Raw genomic sequence first — 19,900 nt, forward strand, 5'->3', positions numbered from 1 at the left:
AACTTTGGGCTTGTATGTAAAGAAATTTCTCACTTGCTTTGGGCTTCTTTTTGTAGATCAGGTTGCTCGTTTCCATTACAAGATCTTGCAACAGCAGCTCTGTAGTTCAGTGCAGAACAGGAAGGCTGTGGTGACAAAAAAGAAACACTTTTGGGGCGATAGATGAACCTTAGAGGACTAAAGCTAAATGTTATTAGTGATATGGATGTAATTAAGACTTTGCTAACTCATGTATCACCATAATTGGAATTTCATCCCATGTGCAGATTGTCTTTCACTTTGCACAAGCAATTTGTTGAGTTTCTTCAACGCAGCAAAGTAGAAGCGTCCCAATGTTGCCATGCTTTAGGTTTTCAGATAAAATCAGACCAGACGATCACTTGAGGACACAGCCCTCTCAGATGTGAGACATCGCTTCAGCCTGCTCACAGTAGCAGTTGGCCGGCATTCCAACCGTTCGTGTGCAACTGGCTGTTGATCACCGATCTATGCTGCTGATCTGCAGATAACACGGCTAACGTCCCTGTAGTGCAAAGTGCCGCAGCAGCTAAACAGGGATGTTGAGCAAAAGTCTTTATTATTTGACTTACATTTCATAGATGGTGAAAAAAGAATACTTTAAATATTGTCTCCAATATCTTGTACAGTGGTTATCCACCTTTTTGAGTCATGACCTGTCAGAATGATCAGGTTACCTGTTGTGGCCTCCCTCCTGGTTGACGACCATTGATCTATAGGTGCAGAGATAATAGCTGCAGCGTGACACAGAATTGTGTTCAAGGACAAAGACTTCAGCCTCCTGCCAGAGAGTTTGCATGAAAAGTATAAGGCATTATACTGTTAATCTCTCACTAAATACAGCATTGCTTATGTTTTGTTTATTCATCAGTCAAAAAGGCTAAGTATTCTTTTTTTAATAACTAAATATGACTCAAAAATGACAGCAAACTGAATATCAGAGAAAAAGAACAAACTTTGTAAGGGCTCTGAGAATCTTTTACTGCATCAGCTATAGTATTATGCTGCCTAAGTTGTAATTATGATGTGCACGAACGGAACAAAGAGAATTAAACAGGAAAGGTTGGGATGCTCTCAAACATCTCTGAAAACTAAAGAACAACTCTGATTTCTGTGGTGATATATAATGTACAGCCCTCTTTTAAGCCCTTTTTAGTCCTGCTTTAAAGTTTTTGTGATGTTTTATTCTGAATTCCCTCAGCTTACAACAACGCCCTAATATTTTTCTCATCTTTTCTTCTGTGATCTTAAACCCTGTGCTTGGTTCTGCCCTCAGCCTCATTGCACTGTAAGTTATCATTGCTAAAAGACAGACTTCTGCACATTGATTTACTCATGCGGCCATTTCAAGGGCTCCATGATGTGCTTGCTGATTCTCTGCTGCAGCTCCCATTCTGGCTGACAACCTGCTAGAGTTTATAATTGATGATATTTACAGATGAGGAGACTGCAGATGTTTCTCAGTTCTATTAGGTTTAGCACAAGCCCTCCCCTAGAGGATAAATATGAAAATGATATCGCTTCGATTTGCAGTGGAGTTGAGGAGCGGCCATATAAACGACGCTGCTGCCGCTGATCGATTGTCATGAAGTGTTGTGGAGTTGGCCCGAGCTACCTGACACTTTGAAGTTATTGATTGAGAGGTGGCACAAGGGAATGCATTTGATTTGACAAGCTATTAGGTGCTGCAGTTTTATGTGTGTGTCTAAACCTCATCCTGCCTCAGCATATCAATGGACTCGAGTGCAAAAACACTGGGGGAATTCATCTTAAGGCTTCATTCGTGTTTTGAATTTAGAGTCACAATAAAATATTTTGAGTGTCTGGAGAAGCACATAAAGGAGTGTCTGCAGATTTCCACATGTTAACTACAAACTACCAACACATGCAGGTTTAGGGTTGTCACGGTTGTTCACTTTGCACACCACTGCCACATAATATTCTCTGGATTACCTTTTCTGACTCCTATTTTATAATGAGCTTGCTGGTGTTTTAAAAACTGGTAATTTGGCTACTAGTAACTATAATTTTGATAAATAAGCAGACAGGATGAAAGTCAGCCCCCCCCCCCCAAATCCGAGGCCATGGTTCTCAAACAGAGAAAAGGGGGAGCGCTCCCTTCAGGTCAGGGATGAGTTTCTGATTCACGCAGAGGAGTTGAAGTATCTCAGGATCTCGTTCACAAGGGATGGAACGTTGGAGTGAGGGCTGGACGGACGGATTAGGGCTTCATCAGCAGTAATGAGGGCCCTGCATCGGTCTGTATTGGTGAAGAGGGAGTCGAGCCGAAAGGTAAAGCTTTCAAAGTGCTGGTCCATCTTTGTTCCAACCCTCACCTATGGCCACGAGATCTAGGTAGTGACCAACAGAATAAGACTGAAAGGAAAAGCGACTGAAATTAGTTTCCTTCAGCTTTAGAGATGGGGTGAGGAGGTTGAACATCCAGAGGAAGTCAGGCGTAGAGCCGCTGCTCCTCCACATCGAAAGGAGTCAGCGGAGGTGGTACGAGCTTAGGGTGCCTCCTGGTTGCCTCCCTTTGGTTTTTTGGGCATGTTCAACTTGGCGGAGGATCGTATATCCCCTCATAGATCCCCCAGGAGGAGCTGGAGAGTATCGCTGGATAGAGGGTTGTCTGAGCTGCCCTCCTGGACCTGTTGCTTTTGCGACCCAACGTCAGATAAGCGGAATGTAATGGATGTATGGAAGAGGTGGTGGAGCAATTGCATCGCTATCAGGTGATGCAGTCACACTCCTCCTTTGTGTGCCGTATTCACAGCTCCTCGGGTCAATGTTTGGACAGCTCTGTCCCAGAGTCCCTGCTGTGCAGTACAAAAATTCCTCTCACAAAGACACCAGAGACGTGTTCGTCTGGCTTTTCAGGGATGGAGAGTTCTGCAAGCTGTTAAAAGTCAGCCACCCAACCCTTTCTTTAGGACCGTTCGGTTTTCTGACAAGGTGAAAGAAAATCCTTGTAAACTGGCTTGAAGCACTTAAATGAAGCTGACAAAGAAAACCAAGAGACTCTAACAATGCCATAAATGTTTACTGTTGAAATTTATGTTGAGAAGATTGAAGGGTGTACATATGTATAAAGTCCGTTGTCCATTCTCGTAACGGTTCCTTCAGGTGTATTTATAACCACATTTGCTCAGCTTTTCTGCGTCTCGACAGTGGTTCCACTTGTAACTGACACGTCTCATCTCAGAAACTCTGGCTGTTTAGGACCAAAGATAGTGTGACACAATCAGCCTGACTCTTCACAAACAATGAACTTTTTCTTGCTTCCATCCAGAACTCTGTTACACAACCTTAGGTGAAGCTTTCCCTTTCTAATTGAGTGAAACTTTTTCTGACATTGTGCATACAAGCAAAACACAAACCTCGGGAATTATTATGAAGTAGTTTGTTATGCTTCTTGTGAAATCTTCAGATCTTGATTATACCGGTCATGTATTCATGCAGTGTGGGTAAAAAAAGCTTTTGCCCAGAATAAACCACGAACAGAAAGAACGGAAACCACAGCAGTACCCATCTTCAGATTTTCAGCTTTTCTTTTAAATAAATCTAATCCGTCTCATTGCTCCAACACATCCATCAAATGTGAGCCCAATCAATGTCAAACACAAATATTCCAGCAGACATACATAATCCCTGTATTGATCTCCACTCAGACTGAATGTGCTGCTCTCCTCGGCTGACAGCTCTCTGTATTTGCGCATCTCCTCTTGATCTGTCTCTTGTTTTCGATCGATGTGAAGCCTCACCGGGTTGGGGGGGGGGGGGGGGTTGCCTGTCTTTTTTTGTAACGGATCAGCTTTTCATAAACAATCGGTCAGAGGAGGCGAGTTCTCTGCCAAATTCATCTGGAAGGTTAAAGTCGATGCTGATTTAACTGTGATCTCTTCCTTTCATTATTTCTTCCCGTGAAAATTTCAACCCAAAACATTTCAGCGAGAACTCACCGCAGCCTGATATAAGTGGGTTGATGTGGAGGGAAAAGTAATCAGTTCTTCCGGTTCACGCACATCATTTCTCGTTAGTGGTCTGACAGATTCAGTCGCAGAGGTGAGTCAATAAGGTTATCATTTCCACTGTGTTTTGAGACCGGGCTGTATCTGATAATAAAAGCCGACCTTGAGCTATTTTAGAAGGTTGCTCCAGCATAGCAGTCAGTGAGGAGGTCGCCCTGTGCTACTGTGCTTCAATGGAAGCAGCTTGTCCATTGCATCAAATTCAGTATTTTCCCATCTCCTCTTATACAGTTGAGAATGATTAGTGTGACACTTAATAATTATTACACTTAAACTTATTACCTCTTACTTTAAAAATTAGATTGCCATGTTGACACCGTAGCTTGTTATATTTTACATTCCAAAGTGTCTCTGATAAAGAGGGCCGAAGTTGTGGAGTTGACTGAATTTGGATGAAATTATGGGGAAAAAAATCCCAGAGTGTAAACAGATCTGAGCAGCACAATCTGCCAAAAATGGCCTTATTTGTTTAAAGGTTTGTAGGGTAAATAAAGTGGTTTTTGCCACTCACTTTAGACAAGTTTTCAGCGGAATAGACAATATATTTTGATTTATTTACAATGTCCAGCTCCTCCCCTCTAAAGAGGACATTAGAATGTGATATGACTTTATGATGCTTTGTAAACATCATGTTTTTTTTTTGCAAACAACAACTTTGAAACAACAGCAGGGAATCAAAGTAAGCAGGAAATCAGGATCTCTGTATTTCTGAAAAGCTCTTACTCTTATTGGCCTTTGGATTCGAGGAGGTTCTGCTGAAATGATGGTGTTGATGAAGAAGCAGACAGTCGGTGTTGTTCTGCTCCACTTCATTTACTTTTGGAATGAGACATCCCGCTTCAGCTGGAAAAAAACGGAGCCAGATAAAGTTGAAATTTGTTCTTCTGCTAACTTAAGAAAATCACCCACCTCCACACAGAAGCAGGAAACAATAATATCTTCAATGGCTACAAAAAAGACACAAAATTGGCATTTTTAATACAGATGGAAGTGCCAAGAGAGAAAAGAGGAGAGACTGTAGGAAGATTTAAAATGGACAGGATGAGCAGGTGGAGAAATTATAGACCAGAAAGGACTCTGTGGCGGAAGCTGTGATGCAAGAGGTGGAAAGCAAGAAGAGGGAGAGCAAAAATGTGATGGTAAATTACGAAAAAAAGAACTATATCTGTGTCAGAGTTGAGGGAAGGAGAAGAAGAACAGACACATTTTCTTCCTGAAGTTTGGGTTGTGTTTCTTGTCCAGGTGTTGAATTGACTTAAAGTTCAGTTCAGTCTGGGAAAGTTCTCACTTTGATAAGCGGCTTTGACTCCCTTCTTGTACTTTAATGCATTCACCTCTTTAAACATAAGCAGATTTACAACTTTATTTTTTCTTCCACCCATCTATTGTCTGAGTATTCTGCCTCTAAAAGGAAAACCTGTCAGCCTTTATTTTTAGAAAATGTGTTCATTTTTTCTTCCATTTTTTTCTGTAGAAGTATGCTTAAGAGGAATGAGTCACAGGGAGGTGGTTTGGGATGAGTTCACATCCTGCACTTCATCTGTGAATCAACTTGATTGCATTATCGATCGTGCGGTCTAGTCATTTATTTATATTTTGAAGTGTATCTTTTTAAATTGTTCCATTTTCACATCGGAAGTTAATCCGCTGCTTAAGAAAGGGAACATATACAAGTTTTTATCTATTGATTTATTTTTCTTAACAACAAGCCAGAGTCGGTGCTTCCTAGTGTTTAAAAAAACTGTGGTTCGATTTTTAAATTAGTCATATCACTAGATTGGGACAGCTTGAATTTGTAGAGGAAATAATTATATAATGAAAAATTTGATATGACTTGAAAAGCTGTTAAATGCTTAAAAGTCCAACCTACAACCAGGATGAGACCAATATGGAGTCTGAACTTATTGCTCTATTTATGGGAGATTTTCAATTGCAAAACATAGTTTATTCTCTAAAGAAACCTCAAAGAGACTCATGTCCACTTTCATGCTTGTGCAGCCACAGAGCAAAGTTCTTAGCTGGAAATACAAGGCACACAGAGGGAGAGATCACTTTGTTTAGTAAGACCATCCAAGGTTACACCATCGTTTGCTGCTCCTCTATTAAGACGAAGTAAGCTGAATACTCCTTAATAACTTTACCAACAGATTGCCAGACATTAGTGAACTGCTGTTTTACTTAAGCCCCCACATTGGCACAATTATCTTTTCAAGAATAACATTATAAAGTTATCAACATAAAAAACAATTTGCAAGCAATAATATTTACACGTAAAAACTGCTTCAGTATGGGGCAAAAAAAAGGTGTAACTCTCAACATTTTTCCTCTGCAGGGTATCTGATGCAAAGAAATCCCATCTCCTGTTTCAGGAAGCCGATCTGCTCATTATCACTCTTAATCGGCCCGGCTGCCCTCTGTTTAAAACTAAGTTACAACTGTGCTGCGATAGTCGTCTTTGTCTCACAAGCAGTCACTTAGTTCCCCTGAAGAAAGAAAGTTGATCATCACTTTTTTTTATTCTCACAATATGAAATCTAAATGGTCGTGCTTTTCTGAAGACGACAGCACCATACATTCCCCGTTACTCTAATTAAACTTTCATTCCAGAGGGTGAGTGCAGTGATTCCTTATGAACAAAAATTTAACATTATCGAATGGCCGATTGCTTAAAACCTTTTTTTTTTTTTCTGCCACTTCAGCATTTTTTCCCTCTGAAAAATAATTACTAATTAACATAATTACTTCAGAGTTCCAGAGTAAAGGTAATGCATGTTTGAGTGGGAAAGAGAAAATGTCCAGATGAGACCATACGCTAGCTTTAATAGCAACCCGATGGCTTATGGGTTGAAAGTTTATGTGTGTGTTGAAGATGATTAAATAAACTGAAAAAATATGTCTGCGAGTTGAGGTTTGAAAAACTGGATTTTAAAGTATTTAGTTAAACTAAATCAAATTCTGAAATGACCAACACTGAAAAAAAGGAAGAATGATCACGGTGACCTGAGAGCGCCAGGCGAGGGATAAAGATGAAAGAACAGTGTAGCTCCGGATGTTATCGGAGTGAGTAGAGCAGAAAGATTTGAAGGGAGGGGATAAAGTAGCAGCAAAATGCAGACATGACTGACTTCCCTGAAGAGACAGTGGCTTCTCTCCCACTAAAACTGCCACATGTACCCATCAAAAGTCTCAGATTTGCATGTATTTTGTCTGCAGACATTGTTTTCTATAATAAACATCATAATGTGTTATAACTTGTCTGACAAACTGAAGAGACTGACGGTTGAGGACTCTGCTTTGGTCCTCTTTGCTCTGCAAGGCAGCGGAGCAAAGTTTAGACGAGTTCAATGATTATCCTCTATTAGTGTCATTGAAGATCACATCACGGTGATCACAGAAGTCTCAACAGTCCCTTGTACTGCATCCGATCTGCCTCAGTTAACATCAAAACCTCACACTCTGTACGGCCCAGTTGAAAGTCCCTTTCCTGCATCCTCAGCATTTCCATCAGGGACATTGTAGTTGTCAGCCTGTCAAATAACTCGGTTCATTCCAAGAACAGTCAAGGATTAATGACACAAGTGCTGATCACCAAGGATAACATGAGATGTTAAAATGTTATTAATGGATGTCATTGAAACGGCAATTAAACGCAGCTTATTTTAGATTATTATTACCTTATTGATTTTTTTTTTTTTTTTTTTTTTTTAAAAGAGTCTTGTATGTAATTTGCCTACATTTTTTTCCTTTTAGTGATCGTTTTCGACGTGTTATTTTTGTCTGTTTGTCATTTTGCGCTTCTCTTGGCTGTTTTGAGTCCATCTTGTTTTGTTTTGGGTTTTTCTTCATAGTCATTAGTTTTTGTCATCGCTTTGCTTCTCTATGTGCCAATCGTGTGTTTATTAGTGGTCATTTTGTACCTCTTCGGCTGTTTTGTTTCCTTTTTTTTTTTTTTTCTCCAAATCTCTCAAATAATTAGAAGTTATTTTGTATCTTTTTATGGTTGTTTTCCAGTAAAATGGGTAAAATTTGATAAAACACAGTCCTGCTCACTACACTGGTGGATTATTTTGGCAGTGTAGTGGCATTAAAGATATGGTAGAATTTGGCTTGACTGTGCATTTCATTCATTGCCCCTCCCACCATTTCTCAATGTTTTAACCAGACATATCATGGCTCTGCAGAATTTTTAACACAGGTGAAACCAAACCAGACAGTTTAAAGGTTTTATGAACTCAAACCAAGTTTAGAAAGCCACCACAGCCTGACCTCAGTGCAGCTAATGGTAGCATAAATATAGAACAGCCCTCACAGGCAGAGATGTCAGAGCTTCGCTTGACTGAAAATCTCTAAGCCGCAGTGAGTTTAGCTTTGCAAACTTCTGCTGATAAGTGAAAGATTCCCTCTTGGAAGAAGAGAGGGTTGGAGAGATGGTTGGTTAGCAAAGAGTGGAAGAAGTTGGAAAGGAAAAAGATAACAGCTTACCAAACAATTACGAAAGAAAAGGGAGATAAGAAACTGCTAAATTTTAAAGAAACAGAAGACGAGGAGGCAGGTGGTGGAATTTCTCCTCTTCGTATTTCACGCTTTTTAAAAATCCGTTCTAGTGAGACTTCCTCTCACTTCTCATCCTCTTTACAACGCATCATTTAAAACCAGCACCAACGTTGTGGTATGTTTAGTGTATGAAATGTCCCGAAATGTTATCATTATTCCTTGATGCCCAAGATTACATGTTTTATCTGAGCTGGAAGCAAAACCTGAAAGATTCCGAGTTTACAAAATCAGCAAATATCCTCATTTAGAAACAGGGACATGCGACTTGTTGTCATTTTGATAAACTAATCCTTAACAAACTAGTGTACTGGTTGCTTTGACAGGGCAAAAACTGAATGTGTGAAGTCAGCCTACAGTTTCTTGATATGTTAAATAATTTGCTTATGCACCAAAACTAAATATAATCTCACAAATGCAAGTGTCGGCGATAACAAGCTATAAAGACATGACATTACAAGAAGTTTGAAAGTAATCTTTCTGTTTTGTAATTATTTGATCTCAAACTGCCTTTTTTTTTTTTTTTTTTTTTTTGTTAGGATAACGGAGCACAGCCCATGCACATCGGAGTACTTCTTGTACTTGTACTTCTACATTTCTACATTGTTTAACTTCATTTAAGATTTCATATTTTAGTTAATCCACTCTGAGGCTAAAATTATCTCTTCCATGTCTTCCTGCCTGTCAGTCATGATTTTCATGAAGCCTTGACTTCCCTGCAGGTTACACATGAACATGCAATAATGTTTGTGCATTTTAGCAAACCGAGAAGATTCCAAACGATAAAATAACACAAACTTTTCATCATTCCCTCACACCAACTGAAATGAACATGATTTTTGTCTCTAATTATTCTGTAATCATCTTCACACAGACTAAATCTCTCACTTCTAGACTTTAATAAGTTCTCCAAATCTCATAAGCACTTTCTGCCATCTTAATATTGAGCCTCCAGGGTTTTGTTTACAAGTGTCTCTGGTGCAGGAATATCACCGATGTAAGGTTTAAACTCGTCTAAGGGTTGTGCAACGCCTCGAGTGCAGAGTGTGCTGAAAACAGCCGGAAATGAGGCTCTTCACCCGCCTGTGTAGCACTGCTATAAAACATCAAAATGGTGTGCTGAACTCAACAATACAAATTGAGTTTCCTGTTGATGAGCAACACTGAATTCAAGACGATAATTAAAAGCTATGCAGCTGCAGACAGATTTGTGTTATGGCTTTATTGTCCCAGCAACACCATCCCTGACAGTCATTGGACATAAGTCATGACTCAAATAGTTTGACCATGTTCATATCAAGTCGCAAGTCTTTCAGGTCTTGATTAGGATTCAGAATAATCAAAGGTGAAACTAAGAGTCTAAAGGAAGAGAAGGTTTTCAGTCAGTAGATTTATTGCACTTTATTGCAGCTTTATTGTCATTGCACTTTAAGAAACCCAATGTTGAGGGATTGTTTCTGAGCTAGCACTTAGCAGCGGAGAAACGCTAAGTGAGAAACCTTTAGCAGAACCAGCCTTAGGAGGGGTTACCATTTGCTTTGAGAGGTTGGATATGAGGTGGCAAGCAACCACAGATCAGAAACATGCAGCTCAAAACACCATAAACATTTAGAAGGAAGAACACCTGGATAATGGTATGCATTCATGACATTTAGATGCATGCAAAGAGAGGCGAGATGGAAGGTGATCAATGCATCCGGTCCCTCAACAGCCTATGCTTATATCAGCATTACCAAGGTTACGGTTTGATGACCCGAGCCAGTAATAACTGCAGTTTCCAGCACCATTTTGTATTCTCATTTAGAAGATTTGAATAGGAAAAGGTGAATGGAAACGGTTTAAACAGAGAAACACTTCCACCGATGTGCAGAAAAGAAAAAAATCTACATATAAATGCTCCCCCTTGAGTTTATTTGTGTGCGTTTCATTAGGGAAAACAGAAACAACTCTGAAGATTGCATCTGACTTGGCAAAGAATGAAATGACATGACTCAACCAACTGTCTGAGCTGGCAAACAGTAAATTCACATGACTGACCGGCATCTTCTCAGATATTCCCAGAGATTGAAATATTTCCATTTTACACCTCTATTTTTTTTTCTCCTTGAGGTTTGTTTTTGGTCAGAACAACTAGTTATTCTACTGAATTTCTACCCTAAAAACATGGTAGTCAAAACTGACAATCTCTACGTAGCCTTGGTTAATCCATTCAAAGCAGCAAATGGAAACATGTCTGATTCAAAACTCAACCAGTCAGCTTTAACAAAGCTGGATATTTGTTTTTTACCCTTATTCTTGTATAACGCTTTGGGTAAGATAAAGAAGGAAGAGTTGGAGAATATTCAGAACATTTAGTTGTTTTTGTTTGTTTTACTTGATAGTTACATAAAATGTCAAGTAACTCCAGTCTCCAATGACTCAAGGAAATTCACAGTCCAATGTTTAGACTCATTGTGTATACATTAAAGTCCAAATTTACAGTCAAGTCATGTGGTCTAAATAGTTTTTTAGTCTTGGGTCATCTGATTCAGAAGTCTTAAAGGGGAACTACGGGGCATTTGAAGCGCGTTTCCATTGCTAGAGGTTGTCAAATACTGATAGTAGGACACAGAGAGGTGCAAATCTGCGCTCCCTGTGTGGAGATCGCGCTGTTCGCACAGCGTGTCATGCGAGGCTAATACGTGGTGGCTAAGGGGCAACTGCTAACCCTTCCACGTAAAACAACAACTTGCACACAGCAGAAACGTCACACCACTTTATAAACCATCCGACAATAAAGACACAAGCCTTGCCATCAAAACCATATGCATGGTTCTCACATTACTGGCATGGGGACGTTACAAAACAACTTTATAAACAGCATGTAACTCACCGGCTGGTTGTAGGCTCGCGCATGTGAAAGCCCAAAAGAGTCGATGGACGATAATCCCATGTACAAAACATTTATATTCTCTAGAAAAACTGCGTTCAAGTATTTAAAACATTACAACAATATTACTGGGCATGTATTGTTGTAATGTTTTAAATACTTGAACGCAGTTTTTCTAGAGAAAATAATTGTTTTGTGTATGGGATTATCGTCCATCGACTCTTTTGGGCTTTCACATGCGCGAGCCTACAACCAGCCGGTGAGTTACATGCTGTTTATAAAGTTGTTTTGTAACGTCCCCATGCCAGTAATGTGAGAACCATGCATATGGTTTTGATGGTAAGGCTTGTGTCTTTATTGTCGGATGGTTTATAAAGTGGTGTGACGTTTCTGCTGTGTGCAAGTTGTTGTTTTACGTGGAAGGGTTAGCAGTTGCCCCTTAGCCACCACGTATTAGCCTCGCATGACACGCTGTGCGAACAGCGCGATCTCCACACAGGGAGCGCAGATTTGCACCTCTCTGTGTCCTACTATCAGTATTTGACAACCTCTAGCAATGGAAATGCGCTTCAAATGCCCCGGAGTTCCCCTTTAAGGCTCCAGTAAAGTGGCAAATAAATAAAGTCTTACGGTTGGTCATGACTTAAACCTATATGTGTTCAAGTCAAAGTCTTATTAACTTACTCATTAACTGAAATTCCAAGCCAAGTCATGAACTGTTCATAACTGAAACGGTGAAGGCATTTTTTATCAAAACTTCTCAGTTCTTACTTAGAATGCATTAAGGCAGTACAAAGAACCTGTGAATGTTCCCCATTAAATGGAAAGCTCCTGCAGCCATGTATAGGCTACATCGCAATTACATTTCACAGCCTTTCAAACATGTTAACGCCTCCGCTGTAGAGCTTCAACGCGGAGAACACGAAAATCGCAATTCACCGACACCAGCGTCTGATAACTTGGCTGTATTTTATACAGAGTTGGTCTATTTTCATCCCCTCCTCCAAGTTGCTCCCCGCTAGATAAGCGAGGCGTTCAGGTGCCTGAGAGCGGTTGGGATATATAGCAGCTCACTGCAGCATCAACCTCCCCCTGTTCTCTCTGTTTTTCCTCACTTACAGCTCAACCCACGCTGAAGGAAATGTAACTTGAACAGAGCAATGGCAATGGAGAGAGAAAATGAGCAATAACGGAGATAAATATTGAGTGACTGAGGGGGCGGAAGAGTTAGCAAATATGTGAGGTACAGAGATGAATGCAGAGTGAGTAAGAAGAGTAAAGTAAAATAATTTCTCCATGGATGCAAGCAGGTTATTAAATGTGCTCTAAATGTTCTATAGCGCCACATCTGATGAATATTTTAGTTTTTTATTTTGAGTGTACTTATGCTGCCATGTAAACACAGAATAAACAACAGAAAAATTGGAGAGGATATGGAATTACTCTGTTTAAGTGGAAAGGGAAGATTCACCCTGTAAGGCTAACATGGTATACGTTTCATCAATGACGGCTGAGTGCTGAGGAGCCTTTACTCAAGTCTTAAGTCGCTTTTATGTCAAGTCCCAGGTTGTCATATGAGTCATGTGTGTTGGGAATCTGAATCCGGGAAAGTCTTAAATCAGTATGGTTCGTAGAGGTGGAGGATTTAAAATTCAAAGTCTGTTCAGGACTTTTGACAAAATCATATTCTAAAGAGTTTACCTGTAGGAGTTCCAAGTCATTTCAAGTCTCATTTCAAGTTTGTTCAAATCACAAATAAGGTAAAATTTCATTTACTCATTAATCCATGTCAAGCCTTAAAGCGTATTTAAGTCATAGAGGATATCTGTCATTTGGGAAAAATCACTGATAAAATACATGAGAAGTTTTAAATCTGTTCTCACTCGGGAAGGTTTTCTGAAGAAGGTTTGGACAGATTTGCCGGGACTTTCTTCGTAGTTATTTTTCACACGTGGGAATTTCTAGGCAGGGGACAGGGGTTGCTATGGCCACCGCACAAAGGTTGCGGGACCAGATGGACAGGTAGGCTGCAGAAATCACTTCAATGGGTGCAGCATGTTAATAATAGTGGATGATCTCCGTTTTTGTGTTGATATGAAAATCAAGCATATTTGAGCATATCCACAATGCAATCCAGCATCATACCTATCAGCAGAAAATAGTATGAAGCATGTACAGTCACTCAGAAAGATCAACTGCTACATTCCCACACTGTCTCATTCTGAGATCTTCTATAAATCTCAAGGGGATCTGACTCGAAAATCTTGGCAAGAATTCTGAAATAAATGCTATGGACATGGGCGTCTCATATGCAGCCACTCCATAACATTCTTAGAAATATTCAGGGCTGCATTGGATGCGTATAAATGGCAGTTCAAGTGTTCTATCATTCAAGAGAAGCCAGCTTGCTTTCATTACAAACCTGACAAATAAAGACACTCGCTCCAGCACCCCTTGGCAGCAGTTCCAAATGCACGGCGTTGCCCTTTTTATCACCAATTTCCAGTGTGCAAAGTAGTGTAGTAGACTTCACTAGAATATCTTAACAAGATGCCATACCCAGAAAATAGAGATGGATGTCTGTCATATAATTGAGATTGTAGAATTATGTATTTCAACCCAAACTTTAAAGTTTTCCTAAAGCTACCCAAAAAATTTTTTTTATGCTTCAAACGAAAATGAAGGCTAGACTTTAACTAAGTGTGACTTTAAATGTGATTTATTCCTTTGCTTATAGTCCAACCCCAATTTAAGACTGTGAAGTCTGTGATTTAAAAAAAAAAAAAAAAAATTAAATAAAATCCTTCACAAACAAGATACAGATATAGATCAGTACCTTTTTGTGCTGAAAAGTTACTTCAAAGGGGGTGTTAACACCAGGAGTTACTGATGAAGCTTAATTATGTGCACACATGGTAGTGAGAATTTGTTGCTTTGGTTTTGGAGTTATTTAGGACTCTAATCAGGTCTTATTTTATTTGATTAAAGCTTTTAAATCAATTAGGTCTCAAGTCAAGTGTCAGTGTTTTTTGTTTTTTTTCAACTTATGTCAAAAGTCAATAAAGTTTCAAGTCATTCAAGGTAAAAAACAAAACAAAATCAAAGATTTTTATTTGGGTTAAGGCAAAAATACAAAAATTTGTGGATGAATGTAGGAGTTTGTCTTTTATTATTAGCCTCATTGCATTAAAAGTGCTTTCTTACTGAACCAGGCTGAAGGGATAGGTTCTTGCTGATGGTTATAAGTTTGTGGCAAAACACCAGCCTAATGGATTCAGTCCAGATAAACTCTCAGCCATGAGGCTCAGTTCTTTGACACAACATTTGGGGTGTGAATGGCCGTCTGTGCTCACTCTGGTTTAGCCAGTGCGGACTTTTGATTGCGACATCACACCACTGCATCTGCTAAGGTGTAAAAAGAAAACAAGGGTGAGAGGACTGAAATAGAGCTGAAATACTGATGTATATCGATGGAGAAAAAGGCAATTTTGGAAAACAGAAGAGAAAAAGAAGTAGAAACAAAGACGGCAAATGAATTAATGGCAAGGAGAAAGTGGTTAGAACAGCAGCAGGAAATTGAAATCCACAGACCGATGAAGAAAAAATGAGAAACGGTCGGTAAAAGAAAAGCAAGCGAAGAGTAACGGTGAGGCAAATTTTAAATTTTATCAAAGCAGAGCAAAAGTTTTCGAAAATGTTTTTTTTGCTGAGAGGAATTGCAAAGAGTAGGAAACACCTTGGCCCTCATTTATCAAGCCGTCGTAGAAAGCATCGTTGATATGAGCGGAGAACTCGTCGTACGCAGAGGCTCAAGTGAGATTTACAGAACATGCGTACCACACCAATCCCATCGTAAGACCGAGCGGCTGTTGATAAATCTGGCGGCTGAAATCCATCGTAATGATCCTAACCACGCCTTCTACAAAAGGCCGCACCTCTAGAATTTGCAACATGGAAAGACGAAAGGCGGCAAAGAAACGCTGTCAACACTGTTGACAGCTGGGACGGCTGTCAACAGCGTTGGCGATGTAAATCGCAGACCGGACGAGTTATGTATTTTCCCCTACTGTGATGGTCAATAAAATGTGATAAACTCCAGATTAAATTAAATCTAAAATTGAACAATGTTTTACTTTTTCTCCAATAAGATCAGGAAGAAGTGGTCCGATATGAAATTTGCCACCAAAGAAGGTCGCAGAGCTCTCCGACGCAGCATGTCACAAACAGAGGGGGAGAGCTCCGATCCAGGTTTGGATTTGAGTGCCTTGGAGGAGAGGGTGGCTGGCCTGATCGGAGCTACGTCTTTTTTCCTTGAATAACAGAATGCTTACCAAAAGTCAGAATCGCTGAATAAGTTCCTCTCTCCTCCTGAGCGCTCTTGGCAGTGCAGGCTGGTGGTAGGGATCTCTGGGTACGGGGTCCTCTGGATGTATAGCCTATCTGGAAATGGCACTCTGCATGCAATAATAATATTGCATATATGCAATATTATTATTGCATGCGGAATGCCTTTTATTTATTAATACCTTTTCGGGCGTATATAGAAGGGTTCCCCCCGCAGCCGAGAGACAGATCCACCTGCCCTTTAGGAGCCCTGTACACCTCTCCACAGTGGCATGCGTACTATGCGCAGTGTTAAAGCGCCTCTCCTGTATGGTTAATAAGCCGCTCATCATTTTCCCGAAAGAAATCCTGCCGGTCCCGGAACACTCTCTCGCGCCTGATGCGCGAGTTCAGGTCCTCCAACAAAGCCAGATCTGCCATCGTTTCGCTATTACCGCGCCGCTACAATCACCTCTTAAATAGGAGGTTGAATAATGAGCCATCACTCTTCCAATTACGGAGTTGTACTTGTTTAATTGTTTTATTTATTTAATTTGCGTTTATGTTTATATTTATGTTGAAGTCAAATAAAACATGGGCCTTCTTTGAAGTGATAAGTCTGTAATTTTAACCTAGGGATTTGTTGCGACTCATGAGGCACGCACTAGTGACGCTGCTGTTTATGCATGCTATTGCAGTCACCGCAAGTCAAAATGGAAAAGTGCGTACACGGCTTCAGATCCGTCGTGGCGATTTCATCTTTCCTGTGCTCACGATGGATTTGATAAATGCCAACGTTTGCACAGAAAAGAACGTACACACGACCTACGCATGTTTTTCGTCTTACGCAAGTTTGATAAATGAGGGCCAATGTTCCAGATGAGTAAGTGTCGGCTCAGTGTGATAAGACTGATGAATGGCTTTGTCACAGATAACAACAGTCTGAAAAACAAAACACCTTTTTAAACTCTAAAATGCTTTTCGGAAATATCACTGGTTGGTTCAGTGGAATGTTGCTTTTGTTTCTGAGTGGAAAATGAGTCGTGAAATCTCTAAATGACAGAGCGAGCGTTGCCAGAACGACTCTGTACTCTTCTCTATTTTTGCTTTCGGTCCAGAAGGACAGAAATGTTAAGCTGCACATGAAATTTCCTAAACTTGCTACTCAACCAGTGTCAGATCAAGCATTTAGATTTTTAGTAGAGTGGCCAGACAGAGACCATTACTCTCACTGGCGTGGCTCAGAAGCTGATATCTCGTTATTGTTTTATTGTTCGTGGTGTGGCACATAGCTGAACAGTTGTTATTATGATTTTTATTTTGTCGTTCGTCACGATCACCATAAGTACACTTTATTTTTGTCACCCTTCAAAAATAAAGTGATCAAGTGAGATCAGAGCAGTTTTCATTATCTATTGAAATACAGCTGCCACTGAAGCATTTAAAGTATTTCATACTTGTACTTTGTAACAGTTAAATGATTTCTCCTGCTTAAAGTGGCTGAGGAGTAAGGACAAAATGAGTCTCTTGCTCCTCGTCTTGGACACTGCAGTCATACTGTTGTTGGCAGTGAAATCCTGATGTGTGGCCACTTTAACCCATTTAGGCCTAAAACGCCTGGAAAGGAATGCCTGTAAAACCTATGGGCGATTTCAGAAAGACCCCCTAAAACCTGAAGTTTTTCTGGAAATTCAGCAATTACTAAATGATTGATTTCTCAGCCTCTGTAGCAGATAGAAACAAAATTCAAAAAGTATTTGAGAGCTTACACCTGTGGCTTTTTTTGGAAATTGACTTTATTTACATACACCTTCACGAAAATAGAAAATGTAAAAAGTAAAGCGCAGGAACAGCACTATTTTCAATAAAAAAAACAGTAATAAAATTAAATAAAAAGTAAAGTGCAGGAACAGCGCTATTTTCAATTAGAAAACAGTAATAAAATTTTATATTAAAATTATTTATTTATATATTTATCTTATCGCCAGTAATCTCTTCGTACTGGCAGCACAAGGAGCCCATACACATTCCAATAAACGTTTTCATCTCCGGCACAGTTACGTGTGACCACCTTGCCATCTTTGCTCGAGCTGGAGTCTGAAGTACCTGGTCACTGTATCTATTCGTCTCGGAAACGAGATGCGCCCAAAGCTCCCCAGTAAAAATATGATTAAATGCCTGCAACGGTGTGGCATCTGCAGGTAAATCAACTTTCACCGCTGGTGTGCGGTTGAAATCTCTCCGTCGATTACGGTGGTAATTGTCAGTCTTCCACTCACATTCAAACCCTTCAAAATCATCCTCAAACATATGTGCTGGCCAAAAATCTCCATCAATTGGGTCAGCACGTTCATCAGCATCATCAAAGCCAAGAAACTCCTCAAACCGCTACCGTCTGAAATGTCTTCCCACTGAAAGTCCTCCATGCTTGTTCGATATAACTTAACTTCAAAACAATGACACGAGGAACATGACGACACTCTCACGTGTCTATTATAGTGCATTTAATTGGCGCAGAGGTCAATAATTGGTGCAAAACAACCTTATACATGAAAAAAGACGTGTACGCTTTCCCAGCCTTAAAGGTAGAATAACGCAACAGCGCCCCCGGCTTTAAAGGTAGAAATGCGGCAATGCTTTCCCGGCCTCAATGGGATAAAAATTGATTTGAAGGTCACTTGGAAGCATTAGCTGTGACAAAAGAGCCGGTAAACAACAGGGTCTCAAACCCAGAGCCAGAGACACGCAGAGTAAATAGCTTCATTTACTGCAGCTGCAGTTGAAAATAAAATGCTTCACTTTACAGCCTCTGCCACGTCTGTTGTCCTATTAGATGACTTTGACCTTTCCTTCGCTTGATTGAAGGCTGAAAATGAGTGAAAAAAGTTTACTCTTTCTCCGCAGGTGACCTCTGAAATTGTCTGGCTAAATGATGAGTTGGACATGAGCTATGTGATTTTAGCTAATTCAACAAATGTTCATACCTGATATAGATCCTGGCAGCAATAACCCGCACCAACTAACATGAGATGAGACGGGCTGCATGGCTGATTTATTTTTCTTTTTATTTATTTATTTTTTATTTAAATTCCTTTCTCTCCTTTTTCATTTCTCTTCAGAGCTGGGTTTGAGCAGGATATCGAGGGTGACCACTCGTTTAACTCCGACAGCTGCCTTGGTAAGATAAACCTGTCCTTTACAGCCACAGCAACAATGATAACAGTTGTAATATGAGGAGTAAATGGTGTAAAAGCCAATGGATTGTAACAATGCAGCCCTGGGTGTTATTCCATGGACACTAGTATCCTGGTTATGAGGTTTATCCCGGTTTAAGTCATAAAAGGAATATTAGGTTTACATGAAAACAAAACAACGTGGCTCTGCACATCCTTATTTTCTGGAGAAATACTGCACATGCATCCCACAGTGCAAAACCCTGCATGTTTTTTTTTTTTTTAAATGATTGGTTTTTCAGCTGGCTGCAGATGCAAGTGTGAGTGCACATGGTTGTATCACACTACCAGTCTGTTGATCAAGCTGATGGACCCATGATGGTGGGAGCATGATTTTTCTGTGTAAGGCTAAAACCACAAAAGGAGCACCTGCTAGTTTATCACAGGTCTCTTAACTGGCCTGAGCATCACCCAGAACTAACGATCCAGCTTTCAGAATCACACACCAACACATAAACAGGATACTTCCAAAACCTTATAACTGGGACATTTCTGTCCAGTTAAACACACTGATTTATAATAAGCAAAGGACTGGATAATAGATGGCATTATAAATGTGTTTTTGTACAGTGCGATTGACTGGCTTTGTTTTGTGTCATGCAGCTGATGTGCAGCTGACAACGAGAAACCAGGAGTCTGCAGCCGACTCCGCCTACGGTAAGATACATTAAGTATTATTCTATTATTTCTCTTTGTTCACACTTTATTTCCAGCGCTACCTTTTGACAGGTGACTGAATAGCATCACTTTTGGAAATGTCATGTATTACCCGTCACTGAAAGGATGAGTGGAATGCAGTAAAACCATTTCACCAGATGTGTGATCAGTTGGAAAAAAACTCAAGCCAAGAGAATTTGGCAGAAAGTAGTCCGCAG

At 40.1% G+C, this 19,900-nt stretch overlaps 1 protein-coding gene across 6 annotated transcripts in view; it reads left to right on the forward strand.

Annotated features, from left to right (window-relative positions):
• LOC142367250 (semaphorin-6C-like) overlaps positions 1 to 19,900 on the forward strand; it is a 191,438-nt gene that overhangs the window by 129,574 nt on the left and 41,964 nt on the right. For all 6 annotated transcript variants that reach the window (XM_075449229.1, XM_075449228.1, XM_075449233.1 and 3 more), the window contains 2 exons: positions 18,912 to 18,970; positions 19,629 to 19,682. In XM_075449229.1, coding sequence (XP_075305344.1) covers positions 18,912 to 18,970; positions 19,629 to 19,682 — 113 coding nt within the window. The remainder of the gene's footprint in view (positions 1 to 18,911; positions 18,971 to 19,628; positions 19,683 to 19,900) is intronic.

This window comes from Odontesthes bonariensis, chromosome 18, assembly GCF_027942865.1.
Source record: "Odontesthes bonariensis isolate fOdoBon6 chromosome 18, fOdoBon6.hap1, whole genome shotgun sequence".
In the NCBI taxonomy this organism is placed as follows: domain Eukaryota; kingdom Metazoa; phylum Chordata; class Actinopteri; order Atheriniformes; family Atherinopsidae; genus Odontesthes; species Odontesthes bonariensis.